At 39.0% G+C, this 19,289-nt stretch overlaps 1 protein-coding gene across 1 annotated transcript in view; it reads right to left on the reverse strand.

The window, feature by feature from the left end:
* The window catches only part of PCNX2 (pecanex 2), a 312,991-nt gene that overhangs the window by 112,983 nt on the left and 180,719 nt on the right, over positions 1-19,289 (reverse strand). Inside the window, exon 22 of the mRNA XM_007989814.3 lies at positions 2,568-2,676. Within this exon, the coding sequence (XP_007988005.3) occupies positions 2,568-2,676 (109 nt within the window). The remainder of the gene's footprint in view (positions 1-2,567; positions 2,677-19,289) is intronic.

Here is a 19,289-nt window from a genome sequence, read left to right on the forward strand (position 1 = left end):
ACTATAGAGAATCTGGCTAAGTCTATCTAATTATTAGAAGACGTCTTGCATGGTCTCTACACATATTAAAAGGGTGAATATTCTCATCTTTCCCTGGAGGTTACAAGCTCAGAAGCTAACAGAGGCTATGGAGGGAGAAAACATGCTAGTACTAGAAAAAGCAATTTACCAAACAGTGCCCTGCTGGCCTGAAAGCTAATTCAATTCCAAAACAGAGCAAATTAGTCCCTTTTCAATGCTGATATGGAGCCCACAGCTTCTTAATAGAGTGATAAAATAATTAACATTTCAAAATTAGCCAAGATCCAGGGCTGACACTTAATAACTTAATAGATTTGTCTGGGTGGCATGTATACCCAGTTTTTCAACTATTTATCTGATTATAGTTTGAACAGCATGATGTTGGACTCCAAGGAACAAATATCCACCTTTACAACTGAGGAAGGATGGGACGGTGCCCATGGGTACGGGGGAGAGGGTAAAGATACTGTCAGTGACCAGACTCCAGGGAGGTCAATTTGAAGGCTCTGTATCTTAGCAGAAGGGGTGGAAGTGGGTGTCACTAACAGGGCCAGGCTTAGGAACAAAACAAGGGGGTCCACTGAGTGTTCTAAAACGGAACCACCAAATGCCCAATAAAATGTGCATCTCGAATGTTTCCATGTTGTAAGGCAATTAGTCTATACATCGCGAAGGTATTTAAATTTAATGCTCACTGTGCACAAGCTGAGATAAATCCTAATGCTGTCTTTATTCTTATAGGACTTATTAAGTGCCAAATACCATGTGCTCATGTGTGAACCCTCAACACGAATATAGGGCAAGTATTTGAAAATTATGGTTCCCAGAACAGTCTTAATTCAGTCGTGGAACTTCAAGGAATAATAAGTAATATTGAACTCACCTAACAAGGCATAAACATCAACAAGAAATGCTACAGACAGATGCAAGTCCAAAGTTATGACATCAGGAATTATAACTTCAAGTTTTAAATTCTTGGTGCAACTCCTCAACAACAAATTTGCGTTAATCTAATCATTTTCATTGAATAAACATGCTTTAAATTCTAAAAAGGAAACTTTAGAAATATGTCAGAAAGAGATTAAAAATCAACTCAATATTTCACCTGTTTTTGTTTTAAAGGACTCTATTTGGAAAACTGAAATTACTGGCTTTATAGAAAGTGATTGCAGCTAAAGGGAAAGGGTGGAGCACAAGCTCAGGCTTTGCAAATATATATATAATTTTTCCTTAGCTTGTTCTGCCAAATGACCTTGAAACACTTTAGAAATATTAATGCACATCTAAGAATAGGAACATGGAACAATGTGTATTGTGAGATCCACTCTTCGTATGCTTAACTTTTTTTTAAAAAAAAGTTATGGGCCTGGAAGAAATCATTTTTCAAAATATAAAATATATTACTCAAGGATTATCCTAAGTATGTTTCCATTCCTGTACACCAAGTTAAGGTCCTAGAGATTCCTTAAGAATTGTCTTAATGAGCCTTATGCAAATTTCACATGGAAGACAGCTCTGAGTGGTCATTCAAGTTGGCTAACAGCAGCCCTGATGGATTGCCAGAGTTTAGAACTGTGGTTCACACACACTGATGGCAAAAGAATCACCAAGAAAGCTTGTGAAAAGACAGACTCCAGGATCCCTGCCCGTGAAATTTGATTTAAAAAGTATGAGCTGGGCCCAGGAATCTACTTAGTTTAATTAGTTCCTCCAGGGATTCTGATGCAAGTGGTCCCTGTTTCCTGGGAAACACACAGGTTTAAAAACTCTAAATTCAGTGAGGAGGATAACTTTTGAGGACGTATTTTAGGTCTGAGTCAAATTTTAATTAATCTCTTTCTTTGAGAGTATTTTTAAAGCAATTTCTCTCTCCGCTTCTCCTTACCCACATGTGCACGTATATAAAACTTAGCTATCAATGTCAAAGTGAAATTTAGAAGGAGCGTCTCAAAATGTGTTATGAAGTAAATTAAAATTATTATGTAAACTCTGTAAACACACATGGAAACCAAGGCTTCTTGCCTAATAGCCACTAAAAGACCATAATTTAAGTTGTTAGTCTTCCAAATGCTGTTTGTGCCTCATCTTGGGTTTCTGAATATCACTGAAGTACAATATGATAACCATACTATAACATAATATACACTTGATAAAAATGTATTGAATGCATCAACCCTATCCACAGTGTTTAATAACAGCAAATGTATCTGCACTATTTTGCACAAGGTGACTCAATCATGTAAGCAGTAACTTTCCATTTAAAAGACAGGGTATTTTAATGCAGATCTGGGCATGGGAAATGGAAGGACCAGAAAAAAAATAAAAGTAAGTCCTGAATATGCATTAGGAAGCAAGAAGAGTTCAAAATTAAGAAGTATCTTTTAAGGCTAAGTGGCCTAAAGGGATCCAAAGTGACTCTTCATGTCCCCATTAAAATGTAATCTTAAAGACTTTACAATCTTTTTATTGCCAGGGGTCAATGAAAAGCTTGCTTCCGTAAAATGTGAATCTCAGCTGGAGGGTGAAAATAGAAGCAGAAAGGATACGAGGAATGGCAAAGAGCTGAGCAAACACGTGAAACGAAGAACCCCAAGCCATCTGCCAAGGAGCCACATATGTTAGGACGAACTGTAACTTGTGAAGCAGGTCCCCGAGCTGAAAGTAAAAGAAAAAACAATTCATCAGAGAGGACAATGACAACAGTGGTAACTGCATCAAGGTCATTCAAAGGACATTTGTTGAGGTTAGGAAGGGGCAGTGGGGCAGTGAAACTACTGTCTTCTCACGCTTATCTTCCTGCATCTCTTATGCCATGCAGCCATTTATTGATGTTTTAAAACAGCCACAGGCTGATCAGAAGAAACCTTGCATGGTTAATCTCAACAGATTTATTATTTGAACCTACATATATGGTGTATCTCTTTGCCGTTCTCAGAAAAACAATCGCAGCTTGGTCTTTCCTCCTTCATATTGGATCTTTTGGAGGGAGTACATACAGAAACCTGTCATCGTTTGACATTGGTAAGGTTTTTGTTAATTTCATTTTACCTCTTCAGCTGCTCCTACTGGAGAAAATAGCTCCATACCATTGAATTGCAAGTTACAAAGTACTTTAGAAAGCTAAGACAGGATATGAAGCTATTGCACTGGCCAGACAAGCCAGCACAAGGTAAAACCGAGTTTTGGGAAGATATCGAAAATACACAAGAGAGACCTCACACAGGGTGAACTGTTCAGTGGTTTGATTGGAGATGGAGATGATGAATGTGCAGGGAAGGATAGAGAAGGATGGACTACTCTGGCTTTAGATCTCTGCATTGTGGTAAGAAGTGGCTGATGAATCCCAGATGCAAAATTCTGCTGCTGTCACTTCTAGATCCGGTCAGTCAGTATCCCACCAGGATTTCTTTCCCCAAAATCCACATCGGACCTTCTTCCATAATGAAAACTTCAAATAGCATGCCATGTTTGTTCCTAGACTGGCTAGCATTTGAGACAATAAAATACATTCACCAAGGCCATGATGTGAAATGAGAAGAAAAAATACAATCTTTAATTAGGCTCAATAGCCATTATATAAAACAGAAGGTCATAATGAAAAGAGGGCAAGGATTGGGCAATGGGGCCATTAAGAAAGCATTCAAGGAACCAAGATAACTGAGCCTTTCTGTGAAAAGCCAACCTGGTGATTTTGGAACCAAAAGATGAGGTGACCCTGATTTGTTCCATGAAAATGTAATAAGGCAAAGGGAGGTTAATTAGAATCCTCTCCAAATCTTTGCCTCAATTTCTGGTCTCTACTGATTCTCATAAATATTCTGGTTTGGGAGAAAAACTTTAAAGTAGAATAAAACATTATTGGATAGGCCATAGTATATGAACCAAGAATAAAAGGTCTCTCAAAGGCACAGCAAACATAGAGAATCCTTAAGAAGTCACAGGCATCTGGTTATGTATAGAAACCCTGACCTAGAAACATGTCCACCAGAGACTCTAGTTACAAACCTAGCACTGAGTTTTAGGTGAAAGCTGAAGAATTTTAGATAGAAGAGAATGGAAGAATGATAGGGAGGGTGGCAGATGGTGAGAGGGAAATAAAAAAAATACGGGAAACAGGGAAGACAAAGGGAGGATAAAAAAAGCAAAGAAAAGAAAAATGAAAGAGAAAAACTAGACGATGTGATCAGGCTTGTGGAACTATAAGGAAATAGGAATTCCAGGAAAGGAAAAGAGGAGTTTGTTTTTTGCTCATAACTTTTCACTTTCTTTGCTCTCACTCACTTGCATCAACCATAGAGGATTGATCTCGATTGGTTTCCAGGATATTTCAGAAAGGCCACTTTGGTTTTAATCCTGGGGTTGATTTCAGCCTCCTGAATCCATTCTAGATGGGACTCCACAGCCCCCAGTGCCTTTGAGAGTTTGTCAATTGAAAGAGCAGCCTTTCACTCTGTCAACCTGAGGTCCAATCTCACAAGTTTACATAAAATACAGTCGTTTCCCAACCACCTTACTTTTTACCATCATTAGGTGACTTCTACAGATCAAGAAACGGATAGTTCTAACACAACTTCAAACTCTTGACTCACTTCTGTGAAGAGATAACGATTTGCATTAAAAGCCAATGTCATTTTCTTTTATCTCCACCATTAACCCAACCAGAAGGGGAACGCGTCAAGGGCCCAAGAGAAGATATGACTTCTGGGTTACCAACCAGCGCAAAAGTGGTGGTGGGCTCTCTTGCTCATATATACCTAACCAAACTCTATCAGAAAAAATACCTCTGGATTTGAAATCTTCTAGTCACCCCACTATTAAGAATTCTTAGTTGAGTTATTAAGAATTAATCTTGTGACTCATGTCTAGGTGAAAACTGCAAGCATGAACAAGATTACCTCATAAGATACATGGCCCCCAAATGCCCTAAAAATGAATCATGAGTTATGGAAAGTTACTCCTGTTAGGTTTTCTGTGTATTCCTGTATCCTGGGAGGCATTTAAGCCACCTTTTGAAAAAGCTGATAAGTAGGTCAGTTACAGCAACTACAATCAGACTGGCTGCCCCAGGGAAAGCTTCATCTGCAAGTTTGAAGCTCTAACAAGTTAAACTTTGCTGCGTTATGATTAAATGAATCTATTACAATTATTTTCTGCTTAGCACAGCAACTTCTATTTACACATAAGCAAAACCAGTAATCAGACATCTAAGGATTCCAGATACAAGCACTCTTCTGCTCTAATTGCAGCCGAACCCCCAGGTGTCCTTGTTCTTTTCCTTTGACTCTCTATGCCTTTTTTTTTTTTCATGAACTTTGTGAAGAATAAAATACGTGCTTTGTAAAGCTTTTCAATATGAAGCTCACAAAACAGACTCCACCGTTCTCAATCATTGAAGAAGCCAGATCTCCTGAATGTCATTTCTTTCTGTAGTAATGATTCCTCCACAACACAGTAATTGTGATGCTCCTCTATGAAGCCCACCAGAAAAACGATGTGTTCTAGATGAGTCAGATGCTAACGCATGCCAATATTTAAAAGCATGGGCTTGAGGGCACGCTGCCTGAATTGGAATCCCAGCTCTATCTCTGGTCATACATTTCTGGATCTATAAACTGGAGATGACAATAGTACCCTCCTCAAAGTGTCATCTGAGGATGAAACGGCTTCATCTTTGTTAAAGACTTAGAACAGTGCCTGGCAAACATAAGTGTTACAAAAGAATTTGATAAATGTTAGGACAAGTGGATATCTTATGCACAACCTAGTAATTTTAGAGCCCTCTTATTCCGCAAACTGAAACTTACCAAGTCCAGGTCCTCTCATTTTTCAGAGAAAGAAACCAGGCTCAGAGGGGTTAAGTGGATTGCTTAGATCAGACAGCAAGTTCCTGGCCCATCTGAAACCAGAGATCGAAGTTCCTGATTCTCCATCCAGTGATATTTCTTTCACCCAACTTTACCATGCCTCCTAGAGGCCATGGGCCTTCTGTGAACCACAGCAATGGGAAGAACCTGCCTGACATGCAGCAGCTACAGAAAGGTCCCCTTTATCCAAGATTTCCTGCTGACAGCAGAGGGGCAGGATCACAAGCATGAACATCACACACTATAGCTGCAGCCACGATTCAGACAAATGATGGCTGCAGCCACGTTCTTTCATATACACAATAAAAAAGGACCTGATCTGCCATGGAACATCCTTTTCAGTGTAAATGTCTAATTAATAAAATATGATACTACCCAAAAAGCCTGATGACCCTCGAGGGATCTCAAAACGGCAGACTGCTGGCTTACTTGTGCTTCTTGAATGTACAACTCCAAAAAGATTGATTTCGCTCATGTATTTTATTCTTACAGTGTGGAGAGACATGATCCAGGTTTAAAAAGACTCAACTTCATATTTTCCCTTTATACTTTATCCTTCTCTTTAAGGGTAAAATCAGGTAAAATAATTTAAAATGAGTATGTATCAAAACAGCAATTTCTAAGCACAAAAGAAAATCTAAATATTGATCATCAATGAGAAAAGTATATGAAGAGGGACCTCCTGCACCACATTGGCCATTGTGTATAAAATAATGAAACATTTAAGATAAGACTTAATGGAAACAGCCACACCAACACCTTTCCAGTAAGCATGGCCACAAGCATTATAATATTGTATTGAAGTACTTTAAATAGAAATCTCATTTAGATTAGCTATGAACTTGCATCTCCTTAGACAGTTTGAGGTCTTTGTTTTTATGAAGCTTATCTCACTCCTAACATTCTACTTCCAAGATCTTAAATCTCAGCCCTATTAAAATGCATAATAAACTTTATGAGTTACTGGAATATTAGAGAAAACAAAATCATTTGGGTTTTTTCCACTTAAAACACTAGGAAAAGAGTAAAGAAAATCACAATGAGGGCCTGGCACTGTGGCTCACGCCTGTAATCCCAGCACTTTGGGAGGCCTAGGCAGGTGGATCACCAGAGGTCGGGAGTTCCAGAACAGCCTGGCCAACATGGCGAAACCCCGTCTCTACTAAAAACACAAAAATTAGCCAGGTGTGGTGGCACACACCTGTAATCGCATCCCAGCTACTTAGGAGGCTGAGGCAGGAGAATCACTTGAACCTGGGAAGCAGAGGTTTCAGTGAGCTGAGATCATGCCACTGCACTCCGGCCTAGGCGACAAAAAAGAAACAAAAGAAAAGAAAATCACAATGGAATGGCTGTTTCCCAAAGAAAGCCACCATAAATACTCTCATTTCAAACGACCTATTTTGGAAATATCTTTTCAATTAGACCTAGACGTGCTGTTATATCTCTGCTATAGATAGTAAATACACAAACCAGCTTGAGAGAAATGTCTCCAAATAAAGGTGACCCCAAAACTTTTCCTTGCAAATACATCTGCAATAAGGCATATGCTATCTCCACTCTGGAGATACCCCCCTCCACACACACATTGTCCTTCCTTTAATGAAATAACTGGCTACTTACAGAATTTTCTTATATTTGGGTGTTGTTTTAGGAAGCTATACATCCATTTGATCAAAGTGCAATTTTCTCTCCAAATCCCACTTATCACCTTTTAGCCTATTGCTCCATCCTTACTAATCTCCCAGATTCATTCTATCATTTGCCATTTTTTTGCATTTTGTTTTATTCAGTTAGTTCCTTCTCAGCTTCAGTTAACTTCACCCCAAATTTGGAATTACCAATATTTGAACTTGAAGGGGTATACAAGGCTGAAAGGCATTGCAGAAACTGGCTGCTGAGTTAAAGATGCATGGAGTTCAAAGTGACAGAACAGTGAAGAAACTGAGGCTCTTGAGTGCTTGTAAAGGAGCAGACGAGATGAGAAGAAATCTGGAGATTCATGGGGAACCACATTAATGAATTCAGGTGGGAGCCCAGCTGAGGGATTAAAAGCTGGGAACAAAGGAATTGTGGAAAACCGTCAGACGTTTTGAGACACAGGTGGTGATATGGGGAGTAGAAAAATGTTCAAGAAGGAATAGAGAAAGTAAAGCTAGTGACATCTCAAATGTAGGACACCATTTCTGGGGGAGGGGAAGCACCACTCCTACAGAATAACAAGTTGCTAACAGAAAATATGATCATTCAATTTGGGGATATTAAATATTTCCAAATAGTAGCTGACAATACAAGACAGAATTTTGTAAAGTAAAAAACTTACTCAGACAATGGTTATAACTCATTACAAGAGTGACTTTCAGGCCAGAAGCAGATTCTACCTCAGTAGACAATGTGTTGGGAGCCCATTAAATAGCATCCATCAGACTTTGCAAAATATTGATGGGCTTCATGGAGCATGGTAATGCATAAAGGATACCATCCATTATAAAAATAATATAAATAATCAAAGAAGTTGTAAGAAAAAAAAATTAATAGTTAACTCAAAAAAGGGGGCACCCCCCACCACCACCCCTGCAACAGTCAGAAGCAAACAGGTAACTTGAAATAAGAATGGTTAAGTCTGAACTGACACCATGCCGACCCAAAGGGAACATAGACATGGATGTAGGTCTTAGGAGCTGAGGAATTGTGTTTTAGCATATTTGAATGGGTTCCATGTCCATAAAGAGCAAATTATAAAAAACTTCATTTACCAGTGTTGGGAAAAAGCAAAGAGAGTTTGCCTTCTGCCTGTTGTAGAGTAGATAAAAATCTGTCATCCATGATACACCAAAACCTCAAGTCCTCATAATATAGGGCAGTGGGATTTAAATTTAAACTATTCCAGTAGGGTAAAAATTTAAAAACAAGAAACTAACATAAAAGGTAGTGGAGAATGATAAAACTTCCTTACAGGAGTAAATGCATGAGATCCATTTTTTTTTTTTTGGCTCCCACGAGTGACAACATACAACATTTGTCTTTCTGAGCCTGGTTTATCTCACTTAACATAATGTCCTCCAGTTCCAATCGTGTTGTTGCAAACTGACAGGATTTTATTCTGTTTTATGGTTGAATAAATTTCATTGTGTATATATACACAGTTTCTTTATCCATTCCTCTGCTGATGGGGACTGAGGTTGATTCCATATTTTGGCTGCTGTGAATAGTGCTATCATAAACATGGGAGCACAGATATCTTTTTAATATGGCGATTTCTTCTCTTTTGGATACATAGCCAGCCTTGGCATGGCCAGACCACATTTCAGTTCTAGTTTTAGCTTTTTGAGGACCCTGCATACTGTTTTCCATAGTGACTGTATTCATTTGCATTCCCACCAACAGAGTATAAGTGTTTCCCTTTCTCCCCATACTTGCTAGACTTTGTAACTTTCAGATAACAGTCATTTTAACTGGGGTGAGATGATATCTCATTGTGGATTTGAGTTTCACTTCTCTGATGATTAGTGATATTGAGCACTTCTTCATATACTTGTCGCCCATTTGTACGTCTTCTTTTGAGAAATGTCTATTCAGAACTTTTGCCCATTTAAAAATTATTATTAATTTTTTTTTGCTATTTAGTTGTTTGAGTTCCTTATATATTTTGGTTATTAATCCCTTGTCAGTTGAATATTTTGTAAATATTTATCTCCCATTTTGGGGGTTGTCTCTTCACTTTGTTTATTCTTTCCTTTGCTGTGCAGAAGCTTTTCAGCTTGATATAATCCCATTTCCCAATTTTGGCCTTTGTTATCTGTGCTTTTGAGGCCTTACTCAATAAATCTTTGTCCAGACCAATGTCCTGAAGCATTTCCCCAGTGTTTTCTTCTAGTATTAATTGTTTCATAGTTTCAGGTCTTATATTTAAGTCATTAATCTACTTTGATTTGAGTTTTGTGTATGGTGAGAGATAGGATGAAACTAGATGTTTCATCCCTCTGAATACACATATCCAGTTTTTCCAGCATCATTTATTATGTTTTTAAGTTTTTAATTTTTGTGAGTGCATGGTAGGTGTACATATTTATGGGATACACGAGATATTTTGGTATAGGCATGCAATACGTAATAATCACATCATGGAAAATTGGGTATTTCCTCAATACCCAGGAGGGTATTTCCTCAATACCTCAAGCATGTATCCTTTGTGTTATAAATAATCCAGTTATATTCTTTTAGTTACTTTTAAATGTACAATTAATTTATTATTGACTACAGTCTCCTTGTTATGCTATCAAACTCTAGGTATTATTCACTTTTTCTATTTTTTTTTATAACCATTAACCATCACCACCTCCTCCCAATGTGCCCTTACTACTCCCAACCCAGCCTCTGGTAACCGTCCTTCTATTCTCTGTCTCTAAGAGTTCAATTGTTTTGATTTTTACATCTCACAAAGAGATGAGAATAGATGATGTTTGTCTTTCTGTGCCCAGCTTTTTTTACTTAAAATAATGACCTCCAGTTCCATCCATGTTGTTGCAAATGATAGAATTATTTTTTATGGCTGAATAGTACTCCATTGTGTATAAGTACCACATTTAAAAAAATCCATTTACCTATTGATGGACACCTCGGTTGCTTCCAAATCTTGGCTATTGTGAATAGTGCTGCAACAAACATAGGAGTGCAGATATTTCTTCAATATACTGATTTCCCTTCTTTGGGGGCATATAGCCAGCAGTGGGATTGCTGGATCATATGGAAACTCTATTTTTTAGTTTTTTGAAGAACTTCCAAACTGTTGTCCACAGTGGTTTACTAATTAACATTCCCACCAATAATGCACAAGGGTTCTCATTTCTCCATATCCTCACCAGCATTTGTTATCACCTGACTTTTGGATAAAAGCCAGGAGATGCTGATGCTGCCAATCTGGGGACCACATATTGCAAATCATTGCACTAAAGGGCTAGAAGCACGGTATTCAATTTTCAAAGCACTAGAGGAAAAAAAAGGATCAAAAAAGTTCATTTTGTTCAATAGATGGTAAGAAAGAAAAGGTGGAGAGCCGAAGTAAAAGCATCATGAACATAAAGCCAACAAAAAATAACATGGTAGAAAAAAGTCCAAACATATCAGTAATCTCAGCAAATGTAAATAGATAAAATTTGCCTATCAAAATACAGACTCTCAGTCTGCCTTAAAAATTAAAATCTTGTTAGATTTAGAAGAAATATTAAAGTCACCTAAAAATTTTAGGTGGTAAAATAATGTTAAAAAATATTAATATAGGCCGGGCGCGGTGGCTCAAGCCTGTAATCCCAGCACTTTGGGAGGCCGAGACGGGCGGATCACGAGGTCAGGAGATCGAGACCATCCTGGCTAACACGGTGAAACCCCGTCTCTACTAAAAATACAAAAAACTAGCCGGGCGAGGTGGCGGGCGCCTGTAGTCCCAGCTACTCCGGAGGCTGAGGCAGGAGAATGGCGTAAACCCGGGAGGCGGAGCTTGCAGTGAGCTGAGATCCAGCCACTGCACTCCAGCCTGGGCGACAGAGCCAGACTCCGTCTCAAAAAAAAAAAAAAAAAAAAAAAAAAAATTAATATATTTTTACCAAAATAAAATTTCCTTATCTCTTTTAATAGTAAGCAAAATATTGAGGCTTTTACTCAAAATAGAATAAATAGCAGTACATAATGATGAAAGGAGAGTGTCACCAGGAAGATAAAATAATTGAAATATATACACTTGGCCATGTAGTCTCAAAAATATCTGAAGTAAAAATGGGTAGAATTACAAGGAAAGATTAATAAATCTATAATCATAGGGGAAGATTTTAAGATACCTAGCTCAGAAAATGATAGTTCAATTAGACAATAAATAAGCATATGAAACATTTGACCAACAGAATTAACAAGCTTCATCTAAGAGATATGAGTATTAGAATCTTAAAACCAACCAAAAAAATACAATTTTCAAACATAGGTACATTTACAACAATTGATGCCTTACTAAAGTACAAAAGCAGTCTGATCCACACCAAAAATTAATATCATGCACACTGTTTTGCAATTAAGTTAGAAGTCAATAATAAAAAGGTGACAAAATAATAATTGTAATAATCACAATCCTTTGGATTTGCATGTAATAAAAACAATGGAAATAACAGTTAAGAATAAATTATAATGAAAAGTAGAACATATTTTAAAATGAATGACAATGAAAAGCAGTAGTACCAATTAGAACTTTTAGAACCTAGGTAAAGCAATCTGTAGAGGAGAAGATATTGCCTTAAAATGTGCATCTTAGAAAAACTTCACAGTCCATGTTGGCAGGCTATTTTCTAATGTAAAAATTTGACAAGGATATTATGAGAAAGAAAATATATTCTTATCTATGAATATAAACGAAAAAAACTCTGAATGAAATATGTACAAAATGAATCAATAAATGTATAAAAACACATCATCATCAAATTTGGTCCACTTTATAATGCTATAGTATTAGGAAAAAATGTTAATGTAATTCACAAAATTGAGAAAGTAAAAAAGAAAAACTGTATGTTGCTCAATTGGTGCAGAAAGGATGTAAAAAATGAATTCAACACCCATTCATAAACATCCCTTACAAACTAGTCCTAAAATAGTTATTTTTAAACCTCATAGAGGATACCAGAGCTATATGGCAATAAACACCGTACTTAGCAATAGAATCTCAGGATTATTCAGACAAGAGGCATCAAGCAAGATGAATCTGATTAACCTAAAATAGAAGAGTGAAAAGAAAATTACTAAGGGAGACTAAAATATAAGCAGAGAGGAAGGAACCTGGGGTAATAGTTTATCATCTGTGAAGTACAGCTTGGGAAATTTTAACTAAGAAGAAAAACAGAAACAATGCAGGGATGACATTATCCAGCAGGAGTAGGCTACTTAAGCAAGTAAATGTGGCATTAATAAAGGAAATGCAACAAACCCTGATTCTTTGATTAGCCGACCTTATGCAGCCAGACACATTCAGACCCTTAAGAGAACGCAATAGACAGAAAATACTATTTTAAGGTCATATTTCATGACTGCTAATTAGCATATCCATAAATGCAAATGAAGTAGACATTGCGCATTGAAATTTTACAATCTACCAAGATGTAGGAATGCACAAAACTCAAAGGTCTCCTCTGGACCCCTGAGAATTCGGAACTAAATGTAATTCTGGGTCTGTGTGTTCCTGTATGTGTTGGGATATGGAGCTTTAGGTTAAGGATGTATGGGGAGGTGGGCCATTGAGGAAGGAAGCAAGGGTGGACTTCAATAAGGAAGAAACAAGAGATAATGAAAGTGACTGATGAGGGAGAGATGCTTTTGTTCTTTAAGTATCCTGCTAATTTCACCTTGGAGTGAAGTGGTAGAAATGACACAGTTTATGCACACATTCTGTCTTCCTTTTCAATTTCCTGCTTCTTTAATTCCATGTTAGTCTTCCTGTAACTATTCCATATATGAAACAGCTTCTCCATCTTTGAACTGTATTCTATTTAGCTCTCTCTTCCTTGTGGAGAAGCAGCTTCCTGGATTCTGCTTTTGGGAGCTTCCTCTCCTCCTTTTTTATTTGAGATGGAGTCTCGCCCAGTCTGAAGTGCAGTGATGCAATCTTGGCTCACTGCAACCTCTGCCTCCCAGGTTCAAGCGATTCTCCTGCCTCAGCCTCCTTAATAGCCGGGACTGCAGGCATGTGCCACCACACCCAGCTAACTTTTTGTGTTTTTAGTAGAGACGGGGTTTCACTGTATTAGTCAGGATGGTCTTGATCTCCTGACCTCGTGATCCGCCTGCCTCGGTTTCCCAAAGTGCTGGGATTACAGCCTTCCTCCCTCTTAAAGGTCTGTTATAATCTTGTGTGTAGCGAATCCTGCCCTTGGGAAACGGGTATGACAGCCAAGTTCATTCACCTCCTATCAGGATACATGCTGCTTGCTTTTACCCACATGGTATTTCAGCAAGATAAACAATGTTAATGTATGAGCTATAAGGCAACGTTTTGTAATGCCCTCCTGTCCCTCGAATCTCCTGCATACCTCTCTGGATATCTAACTTGTACATTGTCCTGAGGTTTTTCTATTTGTAATAACATTTCATCAATCTAGTATATACAGGAATGAGATGGTTCATGTAGTGATTTTTCCATGTAACTGAATCTTTCCTTTATAAACACTAAAACTTTCCACATTTATGCTTTTTAAATCAAAATAATACGAGTTCACTTTTAAAAAAGTACAGAATTACACAAAGTGTACAGTGAAAGTTTCTGTTACCTGCTTTACTCTGACCTAACTTCCAGTACCAATCACAGTTAATGACTATTTGAGCAGTTATCCTTCCTGCATTTTCTGCATGTGAACAGGTACTACATACACACAGACACAAACACGCACAGCCTTTTTTTTTTTTTTTTTTTTTTTGAGACAGAGTCTTGCTCTGTCACCCAGGCTGGAGTGCAGTGGCTGGATCTCAGCTCACTTCAAGCTCCGCCTCCCGGGTTCACGCCATTCTCCTGCCTCAGCCTCCCGAGTAGCTGGGACTACAGGCTCCCGCCACCTCGCCTGGCTAGTTTTTTGTATTTTTTAGTAGAGACGGGGTTTCACCGTGTTAGCCAGGATGGTCTCGATCTCCTGAACTCGTGATCCGCCTGTCTCGGCCTCCCAAAGTGCTGGAATTACAGGCTTGAGCCACCGCGCCCGGCCTACACAGCCTTTTTATTTAACTTGAATTAACAAAGTTGGGTGCAGTTTGTAGTCCCAGCTACTCAGAAGACTGAGGAGGAATCACTTGAGCCCTGGAGATCCAGGCTGCAGTGAGCTGTGATCAAGTCACTCCATTCCAGCCTGGGTGACAGAGACCTTGACTCACAAAAACAAAGAGCCCTGCTAACATTGTTTGTCCCGGGTAAGGCTATGTCTCCATCACGATCCACACTTGGACATTCCAGCTATATGAAGCAGTGTAGTTTCAATTTTGAGTTGTATTTTTGACATTTGACAACAGAAACCTCTAATATACCAAATTTCATGTAAAATTAAAATACTTCAAAAGGCTTCTGGTTTCTTCTCTGGGATATACAAAGCTGTAAAGCATGTTTCTTCCATCCTTACAATGAAAAAAAAAAAAAAACCCACAAACTTCAAATACGTGACTTTTCTAAAACTCTCATTATAGAACTGAGTTGTAGAGCAGACAGCTCTTAGAGGCACGTGAACCAGAACAACTGCATCTTGAATAGGGGTTGGGTAAAATGAGGCTGAAACCTACTGGGCTGCATTCCCAGACACTTAAGGCACTCTAAGTCACAGGATGAGACGGGAAGTTGGCACAAATTACAGGTCATAAAGACTTTGCTGATAAAACAGGTTGAGGTAAAGAAGTCGGCCAAAACCCACGAAAACCAAGACAGGGATGAGCGTGACCTCCGTAGTCCTCACTACTACACTCGCACCAGCGCCACGACAGTTTACAAATGCCATGGCAACGTCAGCAAGTTACCCTACATGGTCTAAAAAGGGGAGGCATGAATACTCCTTTTTTAGCACATACTCAAGAAATAACCATAGAAATGGGCCACTAGCAGCCTTCTGGGCTGCGCTGTCTGTGGGGTAGCCATTCTTTTATTCCTTTACTTTCTTAATAAACTTGCTTTCACTGTCTATTGCAGACTCACCCTAAATTCTTTCTTGTGCGAGATCCAAGAATCCTCTTTTGGGGTCTGGATTGGGAATCCTTTCCTGTACCACAGCTAGTCCAAAATCTACGGAGAGAAAGATACCTTCAAGGGGAAAAGAGACAACAAGCGCTCACTCACCTGGGGCAGATGCAACCAAAGCTGGGGGGAAGATTGTGGCCGGTGGAGTTGATGAGTTGGTGAACATAGCTATGTGTGGACTGGTGGGACAGTGTAAAGCCTCAGGGAGCCATAGAAATTGCTGGCTCTTTCTCTCAGAATTCTACAGGGTGTTCACAGAAAAGACTGATGGGCACCCTAAGAACATGTCTGATGTGGCACAGACCTGAAGGGAGAAATGGCAGACATGCACAGGAGTGCGCGGCTCTGCCAGGCCCTTCCCCCATATCTGCGATGGAACAAAAATTGTCATCTCTGGAGGAAAGGTCAATAAATGCTGTTGTCTTTAGGGCACTGATGAAAACTCACTGCAGCTGGGGGAAGGGGTTGTTTAAAAACAAGAAACCCTCCTTCTGAGGAAGGGGCAGGAACACCTGCTGGGCCCAGGATTGCAGATGAGGGAGAAGGAGGAAAGCTGAGGACACATTCCTGAGACCAAGGGGTTTCATTAGAAAATTAATCAGAATGTCCTCCGTGTCCCACCCCCTGCCACCAAGGTAACACGTTGCAAGTTAAGAGTAAAACATATACCAATGGGAGAGGGACAGGGAAAGGTATAAGAGCATGCAGCCACTCTGAGGTGCAGCCTGAAAGCTGGGGACCCAGCAGATTTCATTCTGGCAACCCCGCCTCACTCTCCAACCCGAACACGAGTTATCCCTCCAGGAATCCAGGGTCCACGATGCCCTGAGGATAACCACAGCAACAACGAAGCTCAACACTGTCCCACTCCCCAGTGAGATTCATTCAACTCCTCCCCCCATATTAGAAGTCTAGCGAAGGAAATGTATGTTCATTTTCAGGCATAAAAACTATTTACCTCAGCCTCTACGGGCCTCCACAAAACATTCAGCTGTCAACCAAAAATTATGAGGCACACAAAAGGGCAAGAAAAAAATTTCACTCCTAGAAGATAAAGCCATAATCAAAGTAAGACTCAGAGATGACACATACAGTGGAACTATCTGATAGGGAATTTAAAAGAACTGTGATTACTATGTTAAGGGCTGTACTGGAAAACAATGCAGGATGAAAGATTGAATGGGTAATCTCTGCAGAGAGATGGAAACTATAAAACAAAAAGTCAAGTGCAAATGATAGAAGTGAAAAACATAGTCACAGATATAGAAGGCTTTCTTTCCACAGGTTCATCACACTGGACACAGTCGAGGAAATAATCAGTGAACATGAAGACGGGTCAGCAGCAGTGGCCCACACAAAAACACAAAACACAACTGAGTTCAAAACTGAAACATTACTGAGTATCCAAAACCCTCAGAGCAATACCAAATTGTCTAACATAGGCATGCTTTGAACCTCAGAAAGAGAAGAGGAAGAGGGAAGAATAAAAGAAATATTGAATAAATAATAGCCAAGAAATTTCCAAAATGACAGACAGCAAACCACAGATTCAGAAGATCAGGCAGGGAGCAGTGGCTCACGCCTGTAATCCCAGATCTTTGTGAGGCCCAGGTGGGCAGATCACCTGAGGTTGGGAGAAACCCCATCTCTACTAAAAATATAAAATTTTGCCGGGCGGCGGTGGCACATGCCTGTAATCCCAACTACTCAGGAGACTGAGGCAGGAGAATCACTTGAACCCAGGTGGCAGAGGTTACAGTGAGCTGAGATGGTGCCACTGTACTCCAGCCTGAAGACAGAGGGAGACCCTGTCTCACAGAAAAAAAAAAAAAGGAAGATCAGATAGTACCAAGGAGCATAAATATACAAATGAACAAATGAATAAATAAACAACAAAACCACATGCAACAACTGCTGAAAACAAAAGACATACATTCAAACTGCTGACAACAAACAACAAAAAGAAAATCTTGAAGGCAGCCAGAAAAAAGACACATTCCACAGAGAAGAACAAAGGTGAGCCCTGCAAAAGACTCCTCAGAAAACATGCAAACCAGCAGGTCATAGAGGGACATCCATAAAGTGCTAAGATGGTTGGGAGAACCGCCATCTTGTGGAACTATCAACATAGAATTCCATCCCCAGCGAAAATATATTTCAAAAATGTAAGAGAACTACTTTCTCATGCAAACAAAACTGACAGAATGCCTTGCCAACAGACCTACACTCAAGAGCTGTTCGAGAAAGTTCTTCAGGCAGAAGAAAAATAATGTAGGTCAGAAACTTGGATCTACACAAAGATATAGAACATTGGGAATGAAATAAATAAAATCATGTTTAGAAATTTTTAACTGCTCTGAAAGAGCAATTTTGCTCTAAAGCAAGAATAGTAAACAATGGATTGTGTGTTCTTAGCATATGTAAAAATAAGTATATGACAATAATAGCACAAAGGATGGGAAAGAGAAATGTTAAAGTTCCTTACACTACATATAAAGTGGTATAATATTATTTAAATTTAATATTATTGAAATTTAATATTATTGAAATTTAATATATATTTAAATTTATATTATTTAAATAGTATACCACTTTCTGTGTAGTGTAATGATACCACACATATACCTTTAAAGGCAGATACTGATGAATTAACGTTTATATTCCTAATATAAGAGAATGACTTTTAAACGGCACAAATAATATGTCAGTAGAAGAAATGAAATGGAATAAAGAAGTAGTTCAAAGTGACATCCCCTCAAAGTTTATCCTGTTATCCTTCTTTCCACTGCCCTAATCACGTCTCCTTCTAGAGACTCTTAAAATATTTGGTATATAATTTTTTATCACACGGAAAGTTGTACAGAATCTTGGCAGCAAGAACGGGCGTTGGAGTCAGACAGACCCAGGTTCTGATGTTAGGTCTGCCTCTTACTAGTTGCGAGACGGGTTTCAGTCCACTGAGCCTCAGTTTTCTCATCTGCACAGCAGACTGGTAATGCTACCTACCTCAGAAATTTATTGTGAAGATTGAATGAGATCATCCATGTACATTTTTAGCTCAAGAACGAGAACACTATAAGTACATTCAGGTTGTTTTACTGGTGGCATTTATGAGATTGTTTCGAAATTATTTATTTATTTTTCATTTTTTAATTTTTTGAGACAGAATCTTGCCCTGTTGTCCAGGCTGGAGTGAAGTGGCATAATCATGGTTCACTGCAGCCTCAACCTCCCAGGCTCAAGCGATCATCCCACCTCAGCCTCCCAAGTAGCTCTCCAAGAAGCACCACCACACTTAGCTAATTTTTGAATTTTTTGTAGAGATGGGGTCTCCTTATGTCGTCTAGCCTAGTCTCGAATGGCTGAGCTCAAGTGATCCACCCACCTCGGCCACCCAAAGTGCTGGGGTCACAGGCATGAGCCACCACACCCAACCCCAAATTATCTTTTATATGTCTATCTCTCCGGCATCCCCCGTTAGAATGCACTGTCATTGGCAGCAGACACTGGTATTACTTACAGTTTTACTTTTATCTTCTAGAAGATTTGTAGGCTCATAGTAGGTATTTCAGTAAATGCTTTTCAGAAGGTGAAACAAGTGACTGAAGGCCTCAGGTGTTGTCCCAGTTCATCAAGCTAACGGGCTATAGGAGCTTGGGTTC

The sequence above is a fragment of the Chlorocebus sabaeus genome, chromosome 25, assembly GCF_047675955.1.
Source record: "Chlorocebus sabaeus isolate Y175 chromosome 25, mChlSab1.0.hap1, whole genome shotgun sequence".
Lineage (NCBI taxonomy): Eukaryota > Metazoa > Chordata > Mammalia > Primates > Cercopithecidae > Chlorocebus > Chlorocebus sabaeus.